General features: G+C 40.7%; 1 protein-coding gene and 1 pseudogene across 2 annotated transcripts in view; one reads left to right on the plus strand and one right to left on the minus strand.

Annotated features, from left to right (window-relative positions):
* Positions 1–19,192, plus strand: part of HLTF (helicase like transcription factor) — a 147,415-nt gene that overhangs the window by 92,625 nt on the left and 35,598 nt on the right. The window contains exon 14 of the mRNA XM_081087453.1: positions 18,542–18,685. Coding sequence (XP_080943579.1) covers positions 18,542–18,685 — 144 coding nt within the window. The remainder of the gene's footprint in view (positions 1–18,541; positions 18,686–19,192) is intronic.
* LOC308516895 (rho GTPase-activating protein 18-like) lies at positions 11,780–13,824 on the minus strand (annotated as a pseudogene). The gene is made up of 3 exons: positions 13,023–13,824; positions 12,774–12,798; positions 11,780–12,545 (listed from the first exon to the last, which is right to left on the minus strand). The product of its transcript is annotated as a rho GTPase-activating protein 18-like (transcript).

Consider the following 19,192-nt stretch of genomic DNA (forward strand, 5'->3'; position numbering starts at 1 on the left):
GTCTATTTTGCTTGTTAGTGTAGTTTGTTCATTAGATTCCACATATGAGTGAAACTATCTGGTACTTGTCTTTCTCTGACTGCTTTATTTCATTCAATATAGTATTCTCCAGGTCCATTGTTGCAACTGCATAGGGTGCCGGGAGCCGGTCCATCCTTGCTGTTTCAAGGGACCTGGCATATATGGCATACTGTTCTTAATATGTTTGCTCACCTTCTTGGCACTATGTGTTTTAACCAAGGTCATCTCTCTGAGAAAGGTTGTTTCCCCAGGTAGGGATTTTTCCCCTGAAGTTAGGGAGGGAATAAAACCCCTTAACTAAGTGCCAGGCGGGTAATTAATCACTTTAACTACGAACAATCATGCTTAAGCTACATAATCTTTACTCCCTGGAATGGAGATAAGAAACGCCCTAACCTTTGGAATAGAGATTGATAGGATTGGAATCAACTGGTATAAATACAGATGTAACAAGACAACAGGACACAGAACCTAGACACAGAACCTACACAGAACCTAGAGACAGAAGAAGTTCGCTGGAGAGAACATGGCAAAAGATCCTGGACAGAAACTGGAGACAGAACCTAGTGAGAGAACCTGGTAGGAGAACCTGGGCAGAACCTGGAGACAGAACCTGGCTGGAAAACCTAGCGAGAGAACATGGCAACAGAACCTGGACAGAATCTGGCAAGAGAACTTGGCAAGAGAACCCGGATAGAACCTGGCTGGAGAACCTAGCGAGGGAACATGGCTACAGAACCTGGCTGGAGAACCTGGAGAACCTGGCTGGAGAACCTAGCAAGAGAACATGGACACAGAACCTGGCTGGAGATCCTAACCAGAACTTGGCTGGAGATCCTGGCTAGGCTGCTGATCAACTGAACGCTGTCTCCGTGTCATTCCTTCTTCGCCGACTCCGTCCACACCTTTGGGGACCCCTGGACCTGCTGGGGTTGGACCCCAGCATCTGGTGCCTGAACAGGGACCCCTAGGTAAGCCCCACTCTCGGGATGGATAGGACTCCACCATAGGAAGAGGGTGGATAGTCTTCGCTGACTCCGTCCACACCTTTGGGAACCCCTGGAACAGGATTTCCCTAGGTAAGCCCCCCCACCCCCCATTGAGAACCCCCACATTCGGGATGGATAGGACTCCACCAGGGTACTGCAGACCCCCCTATAGAGGATAAGTAGAGTAAGAAGGTGGATAGTACAGAACTTAGATTGAGAAGATGTGCCATACTGAGTCCAAAGAAAGAAGACTCTGTATTGATTCTTAGATTGAGAAGATGTGCCATACTGAGTCCAAAGAAAGAAGACTCTGTATTGATCTTTAAGAAGATGTGCCATACTGAGTCTAAAGAAATAAGACTCTGTATTGATCTTTTAACACATATGCTTGCTAGCAGAGGAATTAAGGTTACTCCCAGTCAGACAGAACGTTTTATACAAGAAGTATGTCCATGCTTTTCTGAGGAAGGAAAGGTAAATGTAAAGGCATGGGAGGAGGTAGGCCCAAGGAACCTTATCCTTAACCCCACTGCAGCCTTTCCACCCCGGGAAAGTGCAGGATTGGCAAGCTCTCCCTGGGGTGATAGATCAGGACTCAGGTAATAGCGGAAAGTGCCAATCCTACTCTTAAAATGGATACAAGAGAGCATTTGGGGTTTTTCTTTTTAATGCCTGCTTTTAAAAAATAAAAAAGGGGGAATTTGCCGGGAGCCGGTCCATCCTTGCTGTTTCAAGGGACCTGGCATATATGGCATACTGTTCTTAATATGTTTGCTCACCTTCTTGGCACTATGTGTTTTAACCAAGGTCATCTCTCTGAGAAAGGTTGTTTCCCCAGGTAGGGATTTTTCCCCTGAAGTTAGGGAGGGAATAAAACCCCTTAACTAAGTGCCAGGCGGGTAATTAATCACTTTAACTACGAACAATCATGCTTAAGCTACATAATCTTTACTCCCTGGAATGGAGATAAGAAACGCCCTAACCTTTGGAATAGAGATTGATAGGATTGGAATCAACTGGTATAAATACAGATGTAACAAGACAACAGGACACAGAACCTAGACACAGAACCTACACAGAACCTAGAGACAGAAGAAGTTCGCTGGAGAGAACATGGCAAAAGATCCTGGACAGAAACTGGAGACAGAACCTAGAGACAGAACCTAGCAAGAGAACATGGCAAAAGATCCTGGACAGAAACTGGCCACAGAACCTAGAGACAGAACCTAGTGAGAGAACATGGCAAAAGATCTTGGACAGAACCTGGCTACAGAACCTGGCTGGAGAACCTACAGAACCTGGATAGGACATGGCAAGAGAACCTGACTAGAACCTGGCGACTGAACCTGGCTGGAGAACCAAACCAGAACTTGGCTGGAGATCCTGGCTAGAGATCCTGGCTAGGCTGCTGAACAACTGAACGCTGTCTCCGTGTCATTCCTTCTTCGCCGACTCCGTCCACACCTTTGGGGACCCCTGGACCTGCTGGGGTTGGACCCTGGCAATAGGGTAAATTTTTTTTCCTTTTTACAGCTGCGTAGTACTCCCTTGTGTAATTGTACTATAGCTGTTTTATTCACTTAACTGCTGATGGACACTTAGGCTGCTTCTAAACCTTGGCTATTGTAAATACCGCAGCAATGAAAATAGGGGTGTGTCTCTTGGGTTGTTTCGTATATATTCCCAGAAGTGGAATTGCTAGGTCATAAAGCATTTCCATTTAAAAATTTTACTTTTTCTTTTCTTTTTATTTTTTTAAACTATATTTTATTGATTTTTTTACAGAGAGGAAGGGAGAGTGAGAGGGATACAGAGTTAGAAACATCGATGAATGAGAAACATCGATCAGCTGCCTCCTGCACGCCCCCCTCCGGGGATGTGCCCGTAACCCAGGTACATGCCCTTGACCGGAATCGAACCTGGGACCCCTCAGTCCACAGGCTGACGCTCCATCCGCTGAGCCAAACTGGTTAGGGCTACTTTTTCTTTTAGAAAGAGAAAGGGAGAGGAATAGAGAGATAGAAGCATTAATGATGAGAGAGAATCATAAATTGGCTGCCTCCTATGTGCTCCCTACTGGGGACTGAGCCGAAAACCCAGGCATGTGCCCCAATTGGGAATTGAATTGTGACCTCCTGCTTCATGGGTCAATGTTCAACCCTGAGCTACACTGGCCAGGCATTTTTAAATTTTTGAGGTAACCCCATACTGCTTTCCACAGTGGCTGCACCAGTCTACATTCTCACCAACAGTGCACCATGGTTCCCTTTTTTCCATATCCTGGCCAACTTTTGTTTGTTGATTTATTGATGATAGCCATTCTGACAGGTGTGAGGTGATATCTCATTGTGATTTTAATTTGTATCTCTCTGATGATTAGTGATGTTGAGCATCTTTTCATATTTCCATTGGCCATTTGTATGTTTTCTTTGGAGAAATGTCTATTCAGGTCCTTTCCCCATTTTTTAATTGGGTTGTTTGATGTTTTTTTTTTTAATGTTGAGTTTTATAAGTTCTTTATAAATTTTGAATATTAATCCCTTATCAGATGTATTGACAAATAGGTCCTCCCATTCAGTGGGTTGTCTTTTCATTTTGTTAATTTTTTCCTTTGCTGTGCAAAATTTTTTTAGTTTGATGCAGTCCAATTTGTTTATTTTTTCTTTTGTTTCCCTTGCCTGAGGAGATATATCATTAAAAAAATACTGCCTTGAGAAATATCTGAGATATTACTGCCTATGTTTTCTTCTACGATTTTTATAGTTTCAAGTATAACATTTAAGTCTTTAATCCATTTTGAGTTTATTATGTGCGGTGTAAGAAGGTAGTCTAGTTTCACTTTTTTTGCACAAACCTGTCCAACTAACCAACACCATTTATTAAATGGCCCATTGTATGTTTTTGCCTCCTTTGTCGAATATTAATTCACTATAAAAGCATGGGTTTGTTTCTGGGCCCTTTATTCTGTTCCATTCATGTATATTTCTGTTTTTATGCCAGTACAATGTTGTTTTGATTACTATGGCCTTATAGTATAGTTTGATATCAGGTAGTGTGATTTCTCCAATTTTGTTCTTCTTTCTCAAGATTGCTGTTGCTATTCAGGGTCTTTTGTGGTTCCATATAAATTTTTGGAATATTTGTTATAGTTTTGGTAAATATGCCATTGGAATCTTGATAGGAATTGTGTTCAATCTTTTGTTTGCTTTGGGTAATATGGGCATTTTAATGATGCTAATTCTTCTTATCCATGAGCACATCATGGATAATTTAATTCTTTTAATTCTAGTACTTTTCTGATATATTTTTTTAGGGTTCTCTATTTATAGTATCATGCCATCTGCAAAGAATGACAGTTTTATTTCTCCCTATCTAATTTGGATGCCTTTTATTTCTTCTTTTAGTCTGATAGCTATGGCTAGCACTTCCAGTTTTTTGCCCATTGAGTCTGATGTTGGCTGTGGATTTGTCATATATGGTCTTTATGACTGGATTCCCCCTTTGCTAACAGTGTTTATCTTAAATGGGTGCTGGATTTTATTAAATGCTTCTTCTGCTTCTATTGATATGATTATGTGATTTTTATCCTTCATTTTGTTTATGTGGTGTATCATACTTATTGCTTTGTGTATATTGTAGCAGCCTTGTATCCCCAGAATAAATCCCACTTGATCATGGTGTATAATCTTGTTAATGTATTGCTGGATTCTGTTTGCTAAAATTTTTTTTTTTAATATATATTTTATTGATTTTACAGAGAAGAAGGGAGAGGGATAGAGAGTTAGAAACATCAATGAGAGAGAAACATCCATCAACTGCCTCCTACTGGGGATGTGCCCACAACCAAAGTAATGCCCTTGACTGGAATTGAACCTGGGACCCTTCAGTCCGCAGGCCGAGGCTTTATCCACTGAGCCAAACTGGTTAGGGCACCACAATCAGATTTTCATGTATTTATGTGGATAGGATTTTTTCCAGCCATTCATTCACTATTCAAAAGCTTATAAAATAAACCTTGTTTTTTAATTTCTAAAAATAATTTTCATCTTTTGTATTAATCGGCTAGGGCTACCGGACTGTGGGGCTTAAACAACAGGAATTTGTTTTCTCACAGTTCTGAGAGTCTGGAAGTCCGAGATCAGGTGCTGACAGGGTTGGTTTTGGGTGAGGCCTCTCTCCATGATTTGAAGACGGGCCTTCTCACTGTGTCCTCACACAGACTTTCCTCTATGTGGGTGCTGTCCTGGCGCTTCTCCCCCTTCTTCTGAGGACACCTGTTCTGATTAAGCCCCCACCTTTGCGACCTCATGTAACCTTAATGTGTTTGCTAAAATTTTGTTGAGGATTTTAGCATCTATGTTCACCAGGAATTTTGGCCTATAATTTTCATTCTTTGCTGTGTATTTATCTGGTTTTAGAATTAAGATAATTCCTACCTCGTGAAATGAAATTGGGAGTCTTCCCTCTTCTTGAGTTTTTTGGAATAGTTTGGGGACGATAGTAGGTGTTAGTTCTTTGAATGTTTGGTAAAAGTCACCTGTAAAGCCATTCAGTTCAGGACTTCTGTTTTGGGGGAGGTTGTTTTTTGTTTTCTTTGTTTGTTTGTTTGTTTTATTACTGCTTCAGTTTCACTAATTGTAATCTGTCTGTTCAGATTCTCTGATTATTCCTGACTAAGCTATGAAAGATTGTATGTTTCTAGGAATTTATCCATTTCATCCAGATTGTTCAATTTGTTGGCATACAGTTATTTGAAATATTTTCTTACAATCTTTTCTGTTTCTTTGGTGTCAGTTGTTACTCTCTTTATTTCTGATTTTATTTATTTGGGTCCTCTTTCTTTTATCATTTTCCTTTTTTGAACAATATATATTTATTGTTGAAAATGTTTACAGATGTCTGCTTTCCCCTTTCCACTCCCTCCATTACCCCTCCCCTCCTCAGACTTCACCATCCTATTGTCTGTATCCATGGGTTATTCATATATATGCATATAAGTTCTTTGGTTAATCTCTTCCCTACCTACCCACCCTGCCTTCCCTCTGAGATTCATCAGTCTGTTCTATACTTCTATGTCTCTGGATCTATTTTACTCATCAATTTATTTTTTTCATTAGATTACACATATGAATGAAATCATGTGATACTTGTCTTTCTCTGACTGGCTTATTTTGCTTAGTGTAATACTCTCCATGCTGTCTCAAAACGTAAGAGATCCTGCTTTTTAACAACTGCATTGTGGTATAAATGTACCACAGCTTTTTTATCCACTCATCTACTAATGGTCACTTGGACTGTTTTCAGATCTTAGCTATTGTAAATTGCAATGCTATGAACATAAGGGTGCATTTATTCTTTCTGATTGGTGTTTGAGATTTCTTAGGACATATTCCTAGAAGTGGGCTCACTGGGTCAAATGGCAGTTGCATATTTAATTTTTTGAGAAAACACTATACTGCTTTCCATAGTGGCTACACCAATTAACATTCCCACCAGCAGTGTACTAGGGTTACCTTTTCTTCACATCCACGCCAGCACTTGTCATTTATTTGTTAATGGTAGCCCTTCCGACATGTATGAGGTGATATCTCATTGTCATTTTAATTTGCATGTCTCTGATGATCAGTGACTGAGCATTTTTTCATATGTTTCTTGGTCAGCTGTATGTCCACTTTGGAGAAGTGTCTATTTAGGTCCTTTGCCCATCTTTAAAATTGGATTTTTGTCTTCCTTTTGTTAAATTGTATGAATCCCTTGTATATTTTAGACATTAACCCCTTATCAGATATGTCATTGGCAAATATGTTCTCCCAACAGTGGGCTCCTTTTTCATTTTGTTGATGATTTCTTTTGCAGTGCAGAAGCTTTTTATTATGATGTAGTTCCATTTGTTTATTTTCCCTTGTCCTAGTAGATGTATTTGCAAACATTGCTGCTAGAGATGGCTGAGATTTTGCTGCCTAGGTTTTCTTCTGAGATTTTTATGGTTTCATGACTTACATTTAAGACTTTTATCCATCTTAAATTTATTCTTGTGTATGGTATAGGTTGGTGGTTTAGTTTCACTTTTTTGCATGTATCTGTTCAATTATCCCAATACCATTTACTTTAAAAAAATTAAAAATATATATTTTTACTGATTTCAGAGATGAAGGGAGAAGGAGAGAGCAATAGAAACATCAATAATGAGGTGGAATCATTGATCAGCTGTCTCCTGCATGCCCGCCACTGGGGGATTGAGTACACAAGCCAGGCATGTGCCCTGATTGGGAATTGAACTCTGACCTCCTGGTTTATAGGTTAACTCAACCATTGAGCCACACTAGGCAGGCCTAACACCATTTATTGAAGAGACTGTCTTTATTCCATTGTATGCTCTTGCCTCCTTTGTCAAATATTTATCGAGTGTTATGCCTTGGGTCGATATCTGGGTTCTCTGTTCTGTTCAATTGATCTATATGCCTGTTCTTCTGTCAGCACCAGGCTGTTTTGATAACAATGGCATTGTAGTATAATTTGATATCCATTATTATGATTTCTCCAACTTTGTTCTTCTTTTTCAAGATTGCTGTAGCTATTCAGGGTCTTTTTTGGTTCCATATAAAGTTTTGGGAGTATATTGTTTTAGCCTATAAATTTTATTTTTAATGGGTGAAATGCTCTTTTTTTATTGTTTAAAGTTTTGAAAAATAAAAAACAGGGGAGAACCAAGATGGCGGCATAGGTTAACGCCAGAGTTTGCTGCCTTGAACAACTACTTCAAAAGTGAAACTAAAAGACGGAACGGACATCACCCAGAACCACAGGAACACTGGCTGAGTGAAAGTCCTACAACTAGGAGGAAAGAGAAATGCATACGGACACTCAGAGGAGGCGCAGTGCTGAAGTCAAATTCTGAGGTGCGGAGTGCGCGGAGCGGGCTGGCGGCGGAGGGCGCGGTTGGCGTTTTCAATCGGGAGGGAGTCGCAGACTCTGAGCTCCAGATACGGGTGAGTCTTTAGGGACCCAGACTCAAACGGGAGAAGCGGGACTGTCTGGCTTCGGTCAGAGCGAGTGCAGCTTTCTCTCCGAGGTCTGCAGCGGTTGCTGGGACTCAGAGAGGCAGAGCCCCTGGGGACAGGACTGAGAGCCGCCATAAGTGCTCTTTCCGGCCCACCCTGTTGATCCTGTGCAACCCGCCCTGCCCAAGCCCTGCACCGAGGCATTTGCCGGATAGCCTCAGGCAAAGGCTAGATTAGCACCTCCCTTGAGGACAGAAGTTCTCCCACTGCAGACACAGCTGATTCTCACAGCCACTTGGCCTGGAGGTCAAACCCTCCCTGGTTTTAGCTACAACAATCAAGGCTTAACTACAAGACTGCGCATAAAGACCACTAGGGGGTGCACCAAGAAAGCATAACAAAATGCGGAGACAAAGAAACAGGACAAAATTGTCAATGGAAGATATAGAGTTCAGAACCACACTTTTAAGGTCTCTCAAGAACTGTTTAGAAGCCGCCGATAAACTTAATGAGATCTACAAAAAAACTAATGAGACCCTCGATGTTATGATGGGGAACCAACTAGAAATTAAGCATACACGGACTGAAATAACGAATATTATACAGACTCCCAACAGCAGACCAGAGGAGTGCAAGAATCAAGTCAATGATTTGAAATGCGAGGAAGCAAAAAACATCCAACCGCAGGGGCGGAATGAGAAAAGAATCCAAAAATGCGAGGATAGTGTAAGGAGCCTCTGGGACAGCTTCAAGCATACCAACATTAGAATTATAGGGGTGCCAGAAGATGAGAAAGAGCAAGATACTGAAAACCTATTTGAAGAAATAATGACAGAAAACTACCCCCCCCCCCCCCCCCCGGTGAAAGAAATGGACTTACAGGTCCAAGAAGTGGAGAGAACCCCAAACAAAAGGAATCCAAAGAGGACCACACCAAGACACATCATAATTAAAATGCCAAGAGCAAAAGACAAAGAGAGAATCTTAAAAGCAGCAAGAGAAAGAAACTCAGTTACCTACAAGGGAATACCCATACGACTGTCAGCTGATTTCTCAACAGAAACTTTGCAGGCCAGAAGGGAGTGGCAAGAAATATTCTAAGTGATGAATACCAAGAACCTACAACCAAGATTACTTTATCCAGCAAAGCTATCATTCAGAATTGAAGGTCAGATAAAGAGCTTCACAGATAAGGAAAAGCTAAAGGAGTTCATCACCACCAAACCAGTATTATATGAAATGCTGAAAGGTATCCTTTAAGAAGAGGAAGAGGAAGAGGAAGAAAAAGGTAAAGATACAAATTATGAACAACACATATGCATCTATCAACAAGTGAATCTAAGAATCAAGTGAATAAATAATCTGGTGAACAGAATGAACTGGTGATTATAATAGAATCAGGGACATAGAAAGGGAATGGGCTGACTATTCTTGGGTGGGAAAGGGGTGTGGGAGATGCGGGAAGAGACTTGACAAAAATCGTGCACCTATGGATGAGGACAGTGGGTGGGGAGTGAGGGCGGAGGGTGGGGCGGGAACTGGGAGGAGGGGAGTTATGGGGGGAAAAAAGAGGAACAAATGTAATAATCTGAACAATAAAGATTTAATTAAAAAAAAAGTTTTACATATGTCTCCTTTTTCCCTTATTGACACCCTCACATCGCCCTACCAGCCACTCCCACCCTGGAGGGCAAGCCCTCACTGCCCCAGTGTCCGCCATTTGTCTCTGGATCTATTTTTGTTCATCAGGGAGTATTTATTTTAGATCTGTGATTTTTTTTTTTTTCTTGATGAGTCTCATTAAATGTTTGTCAACCTTGTTTATCTTTTCTAAAAACCAACTCTTGTTTTCATTGATCTTTTGTGTTGCTTTTTAAAACTATTTCATTTATTTCTGCTCTGATCTTTATTATTTCCTTCCTTCTATCCACTCTGGGCTTTGTTGTTCTTTTTCAAGTTCCTTTAAGAGTGAAATTAGATTGTTCATTTGAGCTTTTTCTTATTTCCTGAGATAAGCTTGTAATGCTATGAATTTCCTTCTTAGAACTACTTTCCCTTTGTTCCACAGATTTTGGGTTGTTGTGTCATTTTCATTTGTTTTAAGGTATCCTTTGATTTCTTTCTTGATCTCATTGTTAACCCATTCATTGTTTAATAACATGTTATTTAGCCTCCATGTCTTTGTGTTTTCCAGTTTTCTTCTTGTGATTAATTTCAAGTTTCATAGCATTCTGGTCAGAGAAGATGGTTGATATAATTTCGGTCTTCTTAAATTTATTGAGATTATGTCCATCAAGATTTGCTTTAGTATTAGATGCTCCTATGTTGGGTCCATAAATGTTTACAAGGGTTATGTCCTCTTGTTAGATTACTTTCTTTATCCTTATATAGTATTCTTCTTTGTATCCTGTATGGCCTTTGTTTTAAAGTCTGTTTTGTCAGATATAAGGATTGCTATCCCAGCTTTTCTTTTTCTTTCCTTTTGCATGAAATACCTTTTTCCATCCCTTTACTTTTACTCTGTGTGTATATTTTGTTCTGAGGTGTGTCTTATCCATTTAGCTACCTTTTGTCTTTTGACTGGAGCATTTAATCCATTTACATTTAAAGTGATTATTGATAGGTACATATTTATTGCTGTTTTATTTTTTAACTATGTTCCTCTGTTGTTGATGTTCTTCTTCCTTCTTTCTTCCTTCTTTGATCTTTTTTCTTCTTCCATCAAGTTCTTAACATTTCTTATAATACTAGTTTGTTGGTAATAAACTCCTTTAGTTTTTTTCTTGTCTTTGAAGCTCTTTACTTCTTGAAATTTGAATGATAGCCTTGCAGGGTAAAGTAGCCTTGGTTGTAGGTACTTGATTTTCATCTTTTTTTTTTAAATGATAAGAGAATTTTATTTTGTAACAGTGAGAGCTATCAATGAATAAAGGAGGTTCCCCTTTCCCCCTGCAATTACTGGATCCTTAAGTAGGCCAAAGGAGAAATATCAAAGGCTGATAATTGCATTTCCACAATATGCCACAGGATGGCAGCATGCAACTGATTAACCTTAATGGTGATGGTGGTGGGGGTGTTTTCACCATAAATAGAATAATAGAAATCCTTCCATTTCATATTAAGGTTTCAAGTTAGAGTTTTGGTAACTCACTTCAAAAATGTGTTTTCTTGTATATTTCATTATTTTAAACCCAGCTCTTAATGTATTATTATAATAGTCTAAATATTTCTTTTCTGAAATATTTTAATTTTCTCCATTGTAACTAACTTTCTCCAAATGCCTCTTATGATCCAATTAAGAACCTTTAAATACTTACTGAAGTCCAGGAAGTATCTGAGGCACAACATACACATTGACCTATCTGTCTTTGTGGGTTAGTTATTTTTCCCCATTTCATAGATGAGAAACATTGAAGAAAAAAGACCCATGGTCCACACAAGGGACTCTTTACTCACTAGACATTACACATTTCCTGGGCAGCTGGAGTCTCCAGGAAGTCCTTGGTTGTATATGTGTGAGTGGATGTGTTCTGAGACATGCTGGTCTTATCTTCCTTTGTTACCTACCAATTAACAGCTTACATGCTGAATCCCCAACACCTGAGCAACTGTCTAATTGCAGGAGTACACTTATCGCTATTGATGACTTTATCTTATATGTAGTACCAGGACCTAGTGAATGTGTATTAAGTCATACAACAAAAACATGCAGAACTCTTTGTTGTGTGATATTAAAAACAGTATTAAAACCTGTATAAATACATATCTTCAAGGTTTTCTTACATCATTTGTACTCCTATCTTGCTTTTCATATTTTTCTTGGTCATAAGCCATTTTCTTCATCAATTTTTCATTTTTTTCATCTTTCTTAAGATTTTTGGTGTTTTGCTTCCTCATTTGGTTGACAAGAAACTTGGGAATTGTCCACAGAAGTTTTTGATAAGTGCATCGCATTAGCTGTACCAGCTAACTTTACAAATTCTCGCTGTTTGCTGAACTTCAAACTCAATGCTTGACACATGAAAAGGTTGGGGGCCATGACCATTGCTACTTTTATGATGGTCTATTACTCTTTGAAGAAATTCAAGCAGGGCCTTCAGTGTGTCTTGATTTGCATCCTGCAGAAGGATGACAAGAAGGTTCAAAGCCTATAGTTGTTGCTTCTTGATTGGAAGAATCTAGACAGCTTGGAAGGCTTTGAGGTATTCTACACTGAACAGTGGCTGGGGCAGCGCACAGATGAACAGCTTCAGCAGGCTGGCTGCATCGGGCTGCTTGACATTTTCCCAGTTAAAAGTCCCTTCATAAAACTTTGCTTCTAGGGCTTGGCAAAGATTCTTGATTCTATTGACAGCTCCAGGTATTCTTAAGAGGCTGTCAGTTTCCAAATCTCCCTCTTCAATTAGAAAAATCAATCAGTTTTTGAAATATCAAGGATATTTGAGTTCCTGGTACTTACCTCTAATCTTGTTCTAACAATACTGTCAGTGGAAAACAAAAAAGGTCAGAATCTTTTGTTTTGATCTTCATTTTTAAAAAGAATATATTTTATTGATTTTTTACAGAGAGGAAGGGAGAGGGATAGAGAGTTAGAAACATCGATGAGAGAGAAACATCGATCAGCTGCCTCCTGCACACTCCCTACTGGGGATGTGCCTGCAACCAAGGTACATGCCCTTGACTGGAATCGAACCTGGGACCCTTCAGTCCGCAGGCCAACGCTCTATCCACTGAGCCAAACCAGTTAGGGCTCGATCTTTATTTTTGTTGTTTCATTTCAACACCCAGTACATCATAGAGCAGGGGTGGGCAAACTTTTTGACTCGAGGGCCACAATGGGTTCTTAAACTGGACCGGAGGGCCGAAACAAAAGCATGGATGGAGTGTTTGTGTGAACTAATATAAATTCAAAGTAAACATCATTACATAAAAGGGTACGGTCTTTTTTTTTTTTTTAGTTTTATTCATTTCAAACGGGCCGGATCCGGCCCGCGGGCTGTAGTTTGCCCACGGCTGTCATAGAGGGTGGTCAGTTCAATCAAGGCTAAATAGCAAACTTTCTTCATGTCCTGGGCAGTTAGGTTACCAATCCTGGTGGTACCTGTTTTGTTTTTTGGCAATCTGAAATTAGGTAATGGGGCATTGTTGCCTTTGCTTTTCTGGTTCCTATCCTGGAGCTGTCTTTCTGATTGACGGCTTGCTCTGCAGGTGATACCTCCAGGTTGATAACTATTTCAGAGGCAGGTGCCTCCTCAGGCACCAGTGGCATCATCTTCTTTCACCAACAACTAGGATAGATGCCTGGTCATCTTTTCCTTGATATTTGTTTTTATTTATTCTAACTGACTGTGATTAACTGCCACCTGGAGCTTTTTCTTTTGACTCTGCCTACTAAGCAAATATGTCTCTGACAACAGGAATGTGGTACTGTTCTTTTTCCTTAAAGTCTGGGAGATATTCTCTACCCATTTCTGAACAGCTGCTGCCTGTTTTGGGTTAATGTTGATAAAAACACCATGCTTTCTTTGGGATCTCCAGCAGACTCTCCAAAGAGATTAGACAAACCAGCCTCCTTCAGCTACTCTTCTAATTCACCCACGTCAGGCTCTTTGATAACCACCACCTCTTGATTTTATCTGTTCTCACTAGATTTCTTGATATTGTCAATTTCATCCCAATAGTCCTCCATAGATAGTTCATCCATGGGAACTTGACCAATCAAATGGAGGCTTCTCCTTAGCTTTGGTGATTTCTTGGTTCATACTGGCCATATCTGCAACTTTTGCAACAGTGTGGATGGACCTGGACAGCATTATGCTCGAGGTGGCTTCCTCCCCTCCCTGACCATGGCTCTCTCCTATGGCCCAGTCTTTGCTGCTGTGGTGCTAGGCAGTTAACACTACTCCCTGGGAACTGGAGCGAGAAGGGGCAAAATCTGTGATCCTGACACTCTCATCACTTTTAATATTTCATGCCAATCCCTTCTGGCCTGAAATGTTCTGTTGAGAAATCAGTTGATAGTCTTATGAGAGCTCTCTTGTAGGTAACTGACTGCCTTTCTCTTGCAACTGCTAAGATTATCATTTTGTTATCTCTGTCTTTAACTTTTGCCATTTTAAAAAATATATATTTTTTTTATTGATTTCAGAGAGGAAGAGAGAGATAGAAACATCAATGATGAGAGAGAATCATTGATCAGCTGCCTCTTGGGATTAAGCCCGCAACCCAGGCATGTGCCCTAACTGGGAATAAAACCCTGACCTCCTGGTTCATAGGTCAACACTCAACCACTGAGCCATGCTGGCTGGGCTAACTTTTGCCATTTTAATTATGATAGGTTTTAGTGTGGGCCTCTTTGGGTTCATCTTATTTGGGGGGGATTTGTATGTCTTTTTCCTTCACCACGTTAGGAAAGTCTTCAGTCATTGTTTCTTCAAATCGGTTCTGGATGCCTTGCACTCTCTCTTCTCTGTCTTGGACCTCTATGATGTGGATGTTGTTACATTTCATGTTGTCATAAAGGTCCCTTAAACTATACTCATTTTTCAAAATTCATTTTTCTTTTTGCTGCTCTAATTGGCTGTTTTTTCCTATTTTATCTTCTAAATCACTGATTCTATCTTCTGCTCCATTGAGCTTACTGTTTATTCCTTCAGTGTTTTCTTTATTTCAGATAAGCCATTCTTCATTTCTGACTTGTCCTTTTTTATGGTTTCTGTGTCCTTTTTCATGTTGTTGAGCATCCTTATAATAGCCTAAAGACTATCCTATCTAATAATAGACAAACATGGTAATTGACCATACCTCCGCTACGCTTCCCATGGGCTAATCAGCAGGATATGCAAATTAACTGCCAACAAAGATGGCGGCCGGCAGCCACGCAGCTGAAGCAAACATGAGGCTTGCTTGCTCCAGTGATGGAGGAAGCCAAGGTTCCCCGCCTGCCGCGGCCCAGCTCTGAGCTCCGGAAGCAACAATGTTTCAATTGTAGAAGCTAAACAAACCCAGATACCTGCTTTCAGCCAGCCGCGGCCTCAGAGCTGGAGTGAGCAGGACAGCAACAATGTTTCAATTATAGAAGCCAAACAAACCCCAGATACCTGCTTTCAGCCAGCCACGGCCTCAGAGCTGGAGCCGGGCCTCAGAGCTGGAGCTGGGCCTCTGAGCTGGAGCCGGCTCTCAGCTCCAGTGACAGCTATAGAAGGTAAATAAATCCCAGAATTAAAAAAAAGGCTGGGAGCTTCAGTCGCCCACCAGCCTGAAAACGGCCCTCAGCCCCTCACCCAGACTGGCCAGGCACCCCAGTGGGGACCTCCACCCTGAAGGGGCTGTGACCAGCTGCAAACAGCCATCAGCCCGTCATCCAGGCTGGCCAGGCACCCAAGCGGGACCCCTACCCTGATCCGGGACACCCTTCAGGGCAAACCAGCCAGCCTCCACCCGTGCACCAGGCCTCTATCCTATATAGTAAAAGGGTAATATGCAAACTGACCCTAACAGCTGAAAGACTGGGAATGACTGGTCATTATGACACACACTGACCACCAGGGGGCAGACGCTCAATGCAGGAGCTGCCCTCTGGTGGTCAGTGCGCTCTCACAGGGGGGAGCTCTGCTCAGTCACAAGCCAGGCTGATGGCTGCCAGTACAGCAGTGGTGGTGGGACCCTCTCCTGCCTCCTCAGCAGCGCTAAGGATGTCTGACTGCAGCTTAGGTCTGCTTCCCGCTGGCAAATGGACATTCCCCTAGGGCTGCTGTTCTGCCAGAGGGATGTCTGATTGCCATCTTAAGCCCAATCCCCCGGGGAGCAGGCCTAAGCCAGCCAGTGGTCACCCCCAAGGGGTCCCAGACTGCGAGAGGGCACAGGCCAGGCTGAGGGACCCCCTTCCCCCAAGTGCACAAATTTTTGTGCACCGGGCCTCTAGTATCTGATAAATTACCTCCATTTTATTTACCTTTTCTGGAGAATTCTCTTGTTCCTTCATTTGGAGACTGTTTTTTTGTCTTCCCATTTTGGCTGCCTGTTTATGTTTGTTTCTGTGTTTTAGGTAGATCTGTCATGTCTCCCAGTCTTGGTAGGGCAGCCTTATGTAGTAGGTGTCCTGGGGGACCCAATGGCACAGTCTCTCTGATCACCTGAGCTCAGTGCTCTAAGAATGTCCTTTGTGCATGTTTTGTGAGCCCCCTTTTGATTGCTCTTGGTCTGATCGGGTGTTTGATCAATCCTCAGGCCCGGTGACAATGAGACTCAACTCTAAACACAGGGTGCAGGTTGCTGTGCAGGTGCTGATCACATGAAGCCAAATTCAACTCAGCAGGGTCTGGTGCCTGCTGAGATCTCCCTGTGACGTGCTGCTTGTGAAGCTTATTGGAACCTGCTCTGTTGTTGTCTGAACTAGCCACTGGGTGTATTGGTTCTGGGCCTCTTTGGAGGGACTCTGGTACCGGCCAATGTCACAGGCTGTCTGTGTCTGGCCCTGGGCAATCTGTTGGGAGTTATCTGCATTACACAGCTTGTGACTCTGCTGAACCTGGGCGCATGTAGAAAGGACCAAGCTGCACACCAAGGTATGCTTTTACTAGCCCTGGTCCCAGGAGCATCTCAGGCAAAGACTCAAAGCACCCAGAGATCTGCCTCTGCCTACAGGTTGGCATTTGGGCTCAGTCACTTAAAGAGACTCATGCTGGTTTCTTCAGCTAGGTTTAAGCTCCACAGGGTGGGATGAGAGGGATTCCAATGGGTGGGGCTATTGCTTCCCCCCAGGCTGATGCTGTATGAAGGGGAATGCTTTGCTTGAGAAAGATGGCTTCTGTAGTATGGGAGAATGACTCAGCACAGGGATCCTGGTGGCTGACCTCTCAGCTCTCTTCCCAGAGCCACAAACCCTGGTCTCTCCTCATGCAGCTCTAGTCCACTCTGCCCTCCCTTCGTAGGAGCCCAGGGTGAGTGGTTGCAAATGAAATTTTGTGTGTTGCCCTTTAAGAGGGTGCCTACATCTCTAGTCATCTTGATGGCAGAGAGAAACTCCACTGCTTTTCATAGCCAGATGTTATATGGACACCTTTCCCAGTTCTGGTGCTCTGAGCTGGGGAGCCCTGCTTGGGGTTTAGATCCCAGAGTTCTCAGAGAACCCCTTGCAGCTTAGGTATCCCTTCGGAACTTCAGTTGCCACTGTGGGAGCCTGGCCAGCCCTCTGAACTCCATGCTTTCTACCAGTCTTGATGTGCCTCTTCTGTAAGTCCTTGGTTATAGGCTTCTCTCCACCTAGTCTTCAGTTGGTTACTTAGGATGATTTTTCTATAATTTAGTTGTAATTCCAGTTTGGTCCTGGGAAGATGTGAGTACAGCTTCCACCTAATCTGCCGCCATCTTAGATCCTCAAGCCTGCTCTTTAAATATTGGTGTTGTGTAGGCTACAGGCTCTGTTTTCTCATGGACATGTTCTCCTTAGAAAATCTTAATCATTTCTATAGCTTCATGTTCTGTCTGATGAAAACTTTAAAGTCCATATCTACACTTGCATTATAAGCCAATAATTAAATTTTCCTAGTATACTTCTCTAGTCAAGATATTCTGTAGTAACCCAAAATTTTAAATGTCATTTGAAATAATACTCATCATCTCTTTCTCATCTTTATTCTGCTTCTCCCCTTCTTTATTTTAAACTTCCCTATGTCTTTATTACACAGTACTCTTAGGCAGTCACTTTAAGTAATAGCAGCTTCTTTGCATTTGCTTTCATGAAGATATTCCATATTTAATTAGTCTTCAAGTTCCAGGAGTTCCTTCTGAGTTTCTTTTACACCTGTTCTTTCCATTCTGTTCTATGCTATTTGGGTTTAGGGCTTCATCATCTCACCTAAATGGTTTCCTAGCTGTTTCTCTTTGGTGTCGTCTGTCTTTATTTTAATCATTTGTGTGTGTTTTTTTGCTCTGACTCATCCACATATATTGTTTTTATGTTAAGAAAATAAAAACTCAATTTTTAAAAACTGATCATGTCTTCATAGAGAGCAGGGACCAGTTCTTATTTTTCTTTTTAGCTGTACTACCTTTCTTCTTCGTACCCGGCATGTAGTAGGCCTATATTGAATGAAAATGGATACTGTGTTTGAATCTTTATCTACTATCTTGAAAATACTGGTTGCTATTCTTTTACTGTTTAATTTTGATATTTTTAAGTCTACCAAGTAACTGGAAGCATTAAAGATCCTGTGTATTAAAATATTAAATTAAAAAAGAACTAATTACTGTTTTAAAGAAACTTTGTAGTATTTTTCTGTCAAAAATGAAGTGGCTGCTCATTGGTAGGTCCAAGCAAAATTTATATAGTGTATTATATAGTATATATGCCAGTTTTCCTGACAATAAAATAATAATTAGTATTATTATTGTTGCTATTTTAGTTTAGATTGCAGGAAACTTGATGTTATGTAATTTTAGTAGTGTGATTTGTTTGACTATACCAAGACAGTACTAAACCTGATACTAATCTGCTTACTATTTAAAATATTTATAATTTTCCTTTAGGACCAGTTTGGACAACATATAAAATCAGATGTGCACTTGAATTTTTATGTTTATTATGGTCCTGATCGTATTAGAGACCCGGCTTTGCTTTCAAAACAGGATATTGTTTTGACTACTTACAATATTTTAACTCATGACTATGGAGTAAGTATACTGATACTCAGAGATTTTCAAAAGTTTAATTTAAAAAATATGCTTCAGGTTTCTCAAATGTTCTAAAATGTAAGCTTCATACTTTTTTTCATTCTAAATACTTAAGAATACACAGTAAATAAACAGGAATTTATGTTTTAATATTATGCAAAAGAAATGGCTGGCCTTTAGATATTAATGTAGGAATACATTCCATTTAGAACACTTAAAAATCAATTTTTAAATTTGAATTTAAACTAACTACATAACAATTTGTAAATGAATTTTCTTTTAACTATTATAGAATATTATTTTCTATCACAATGATTTGATTGTCTCAGTTTAAAAATAAGCTTTTTCGTAGCTGAAATTTGTATTTCCCGATTTATGTAAAAGTCTAATTGTTGTTTGCCTATAATTCCTGTTTTTAAGTTAAAACATTTTTGAAAATACCTTATTATGAAAATTTCAGTCTTTTTAAAATTATTAAATATATTTTTATTGATTTCAGAGAGGAAG

This window comes from Myotis nattereri (assembly GCF_964212035.1).
Source record: "Myotis nattereri genome assembly, chromosome: 3".
NCBI classification, from domain to species: domain Eukaryota; kingdom Metazoa; phylum Chordata; class Mammalia; order Chiroptera; family Vespertilionidae; genus Myotis; species Myotis nattereri.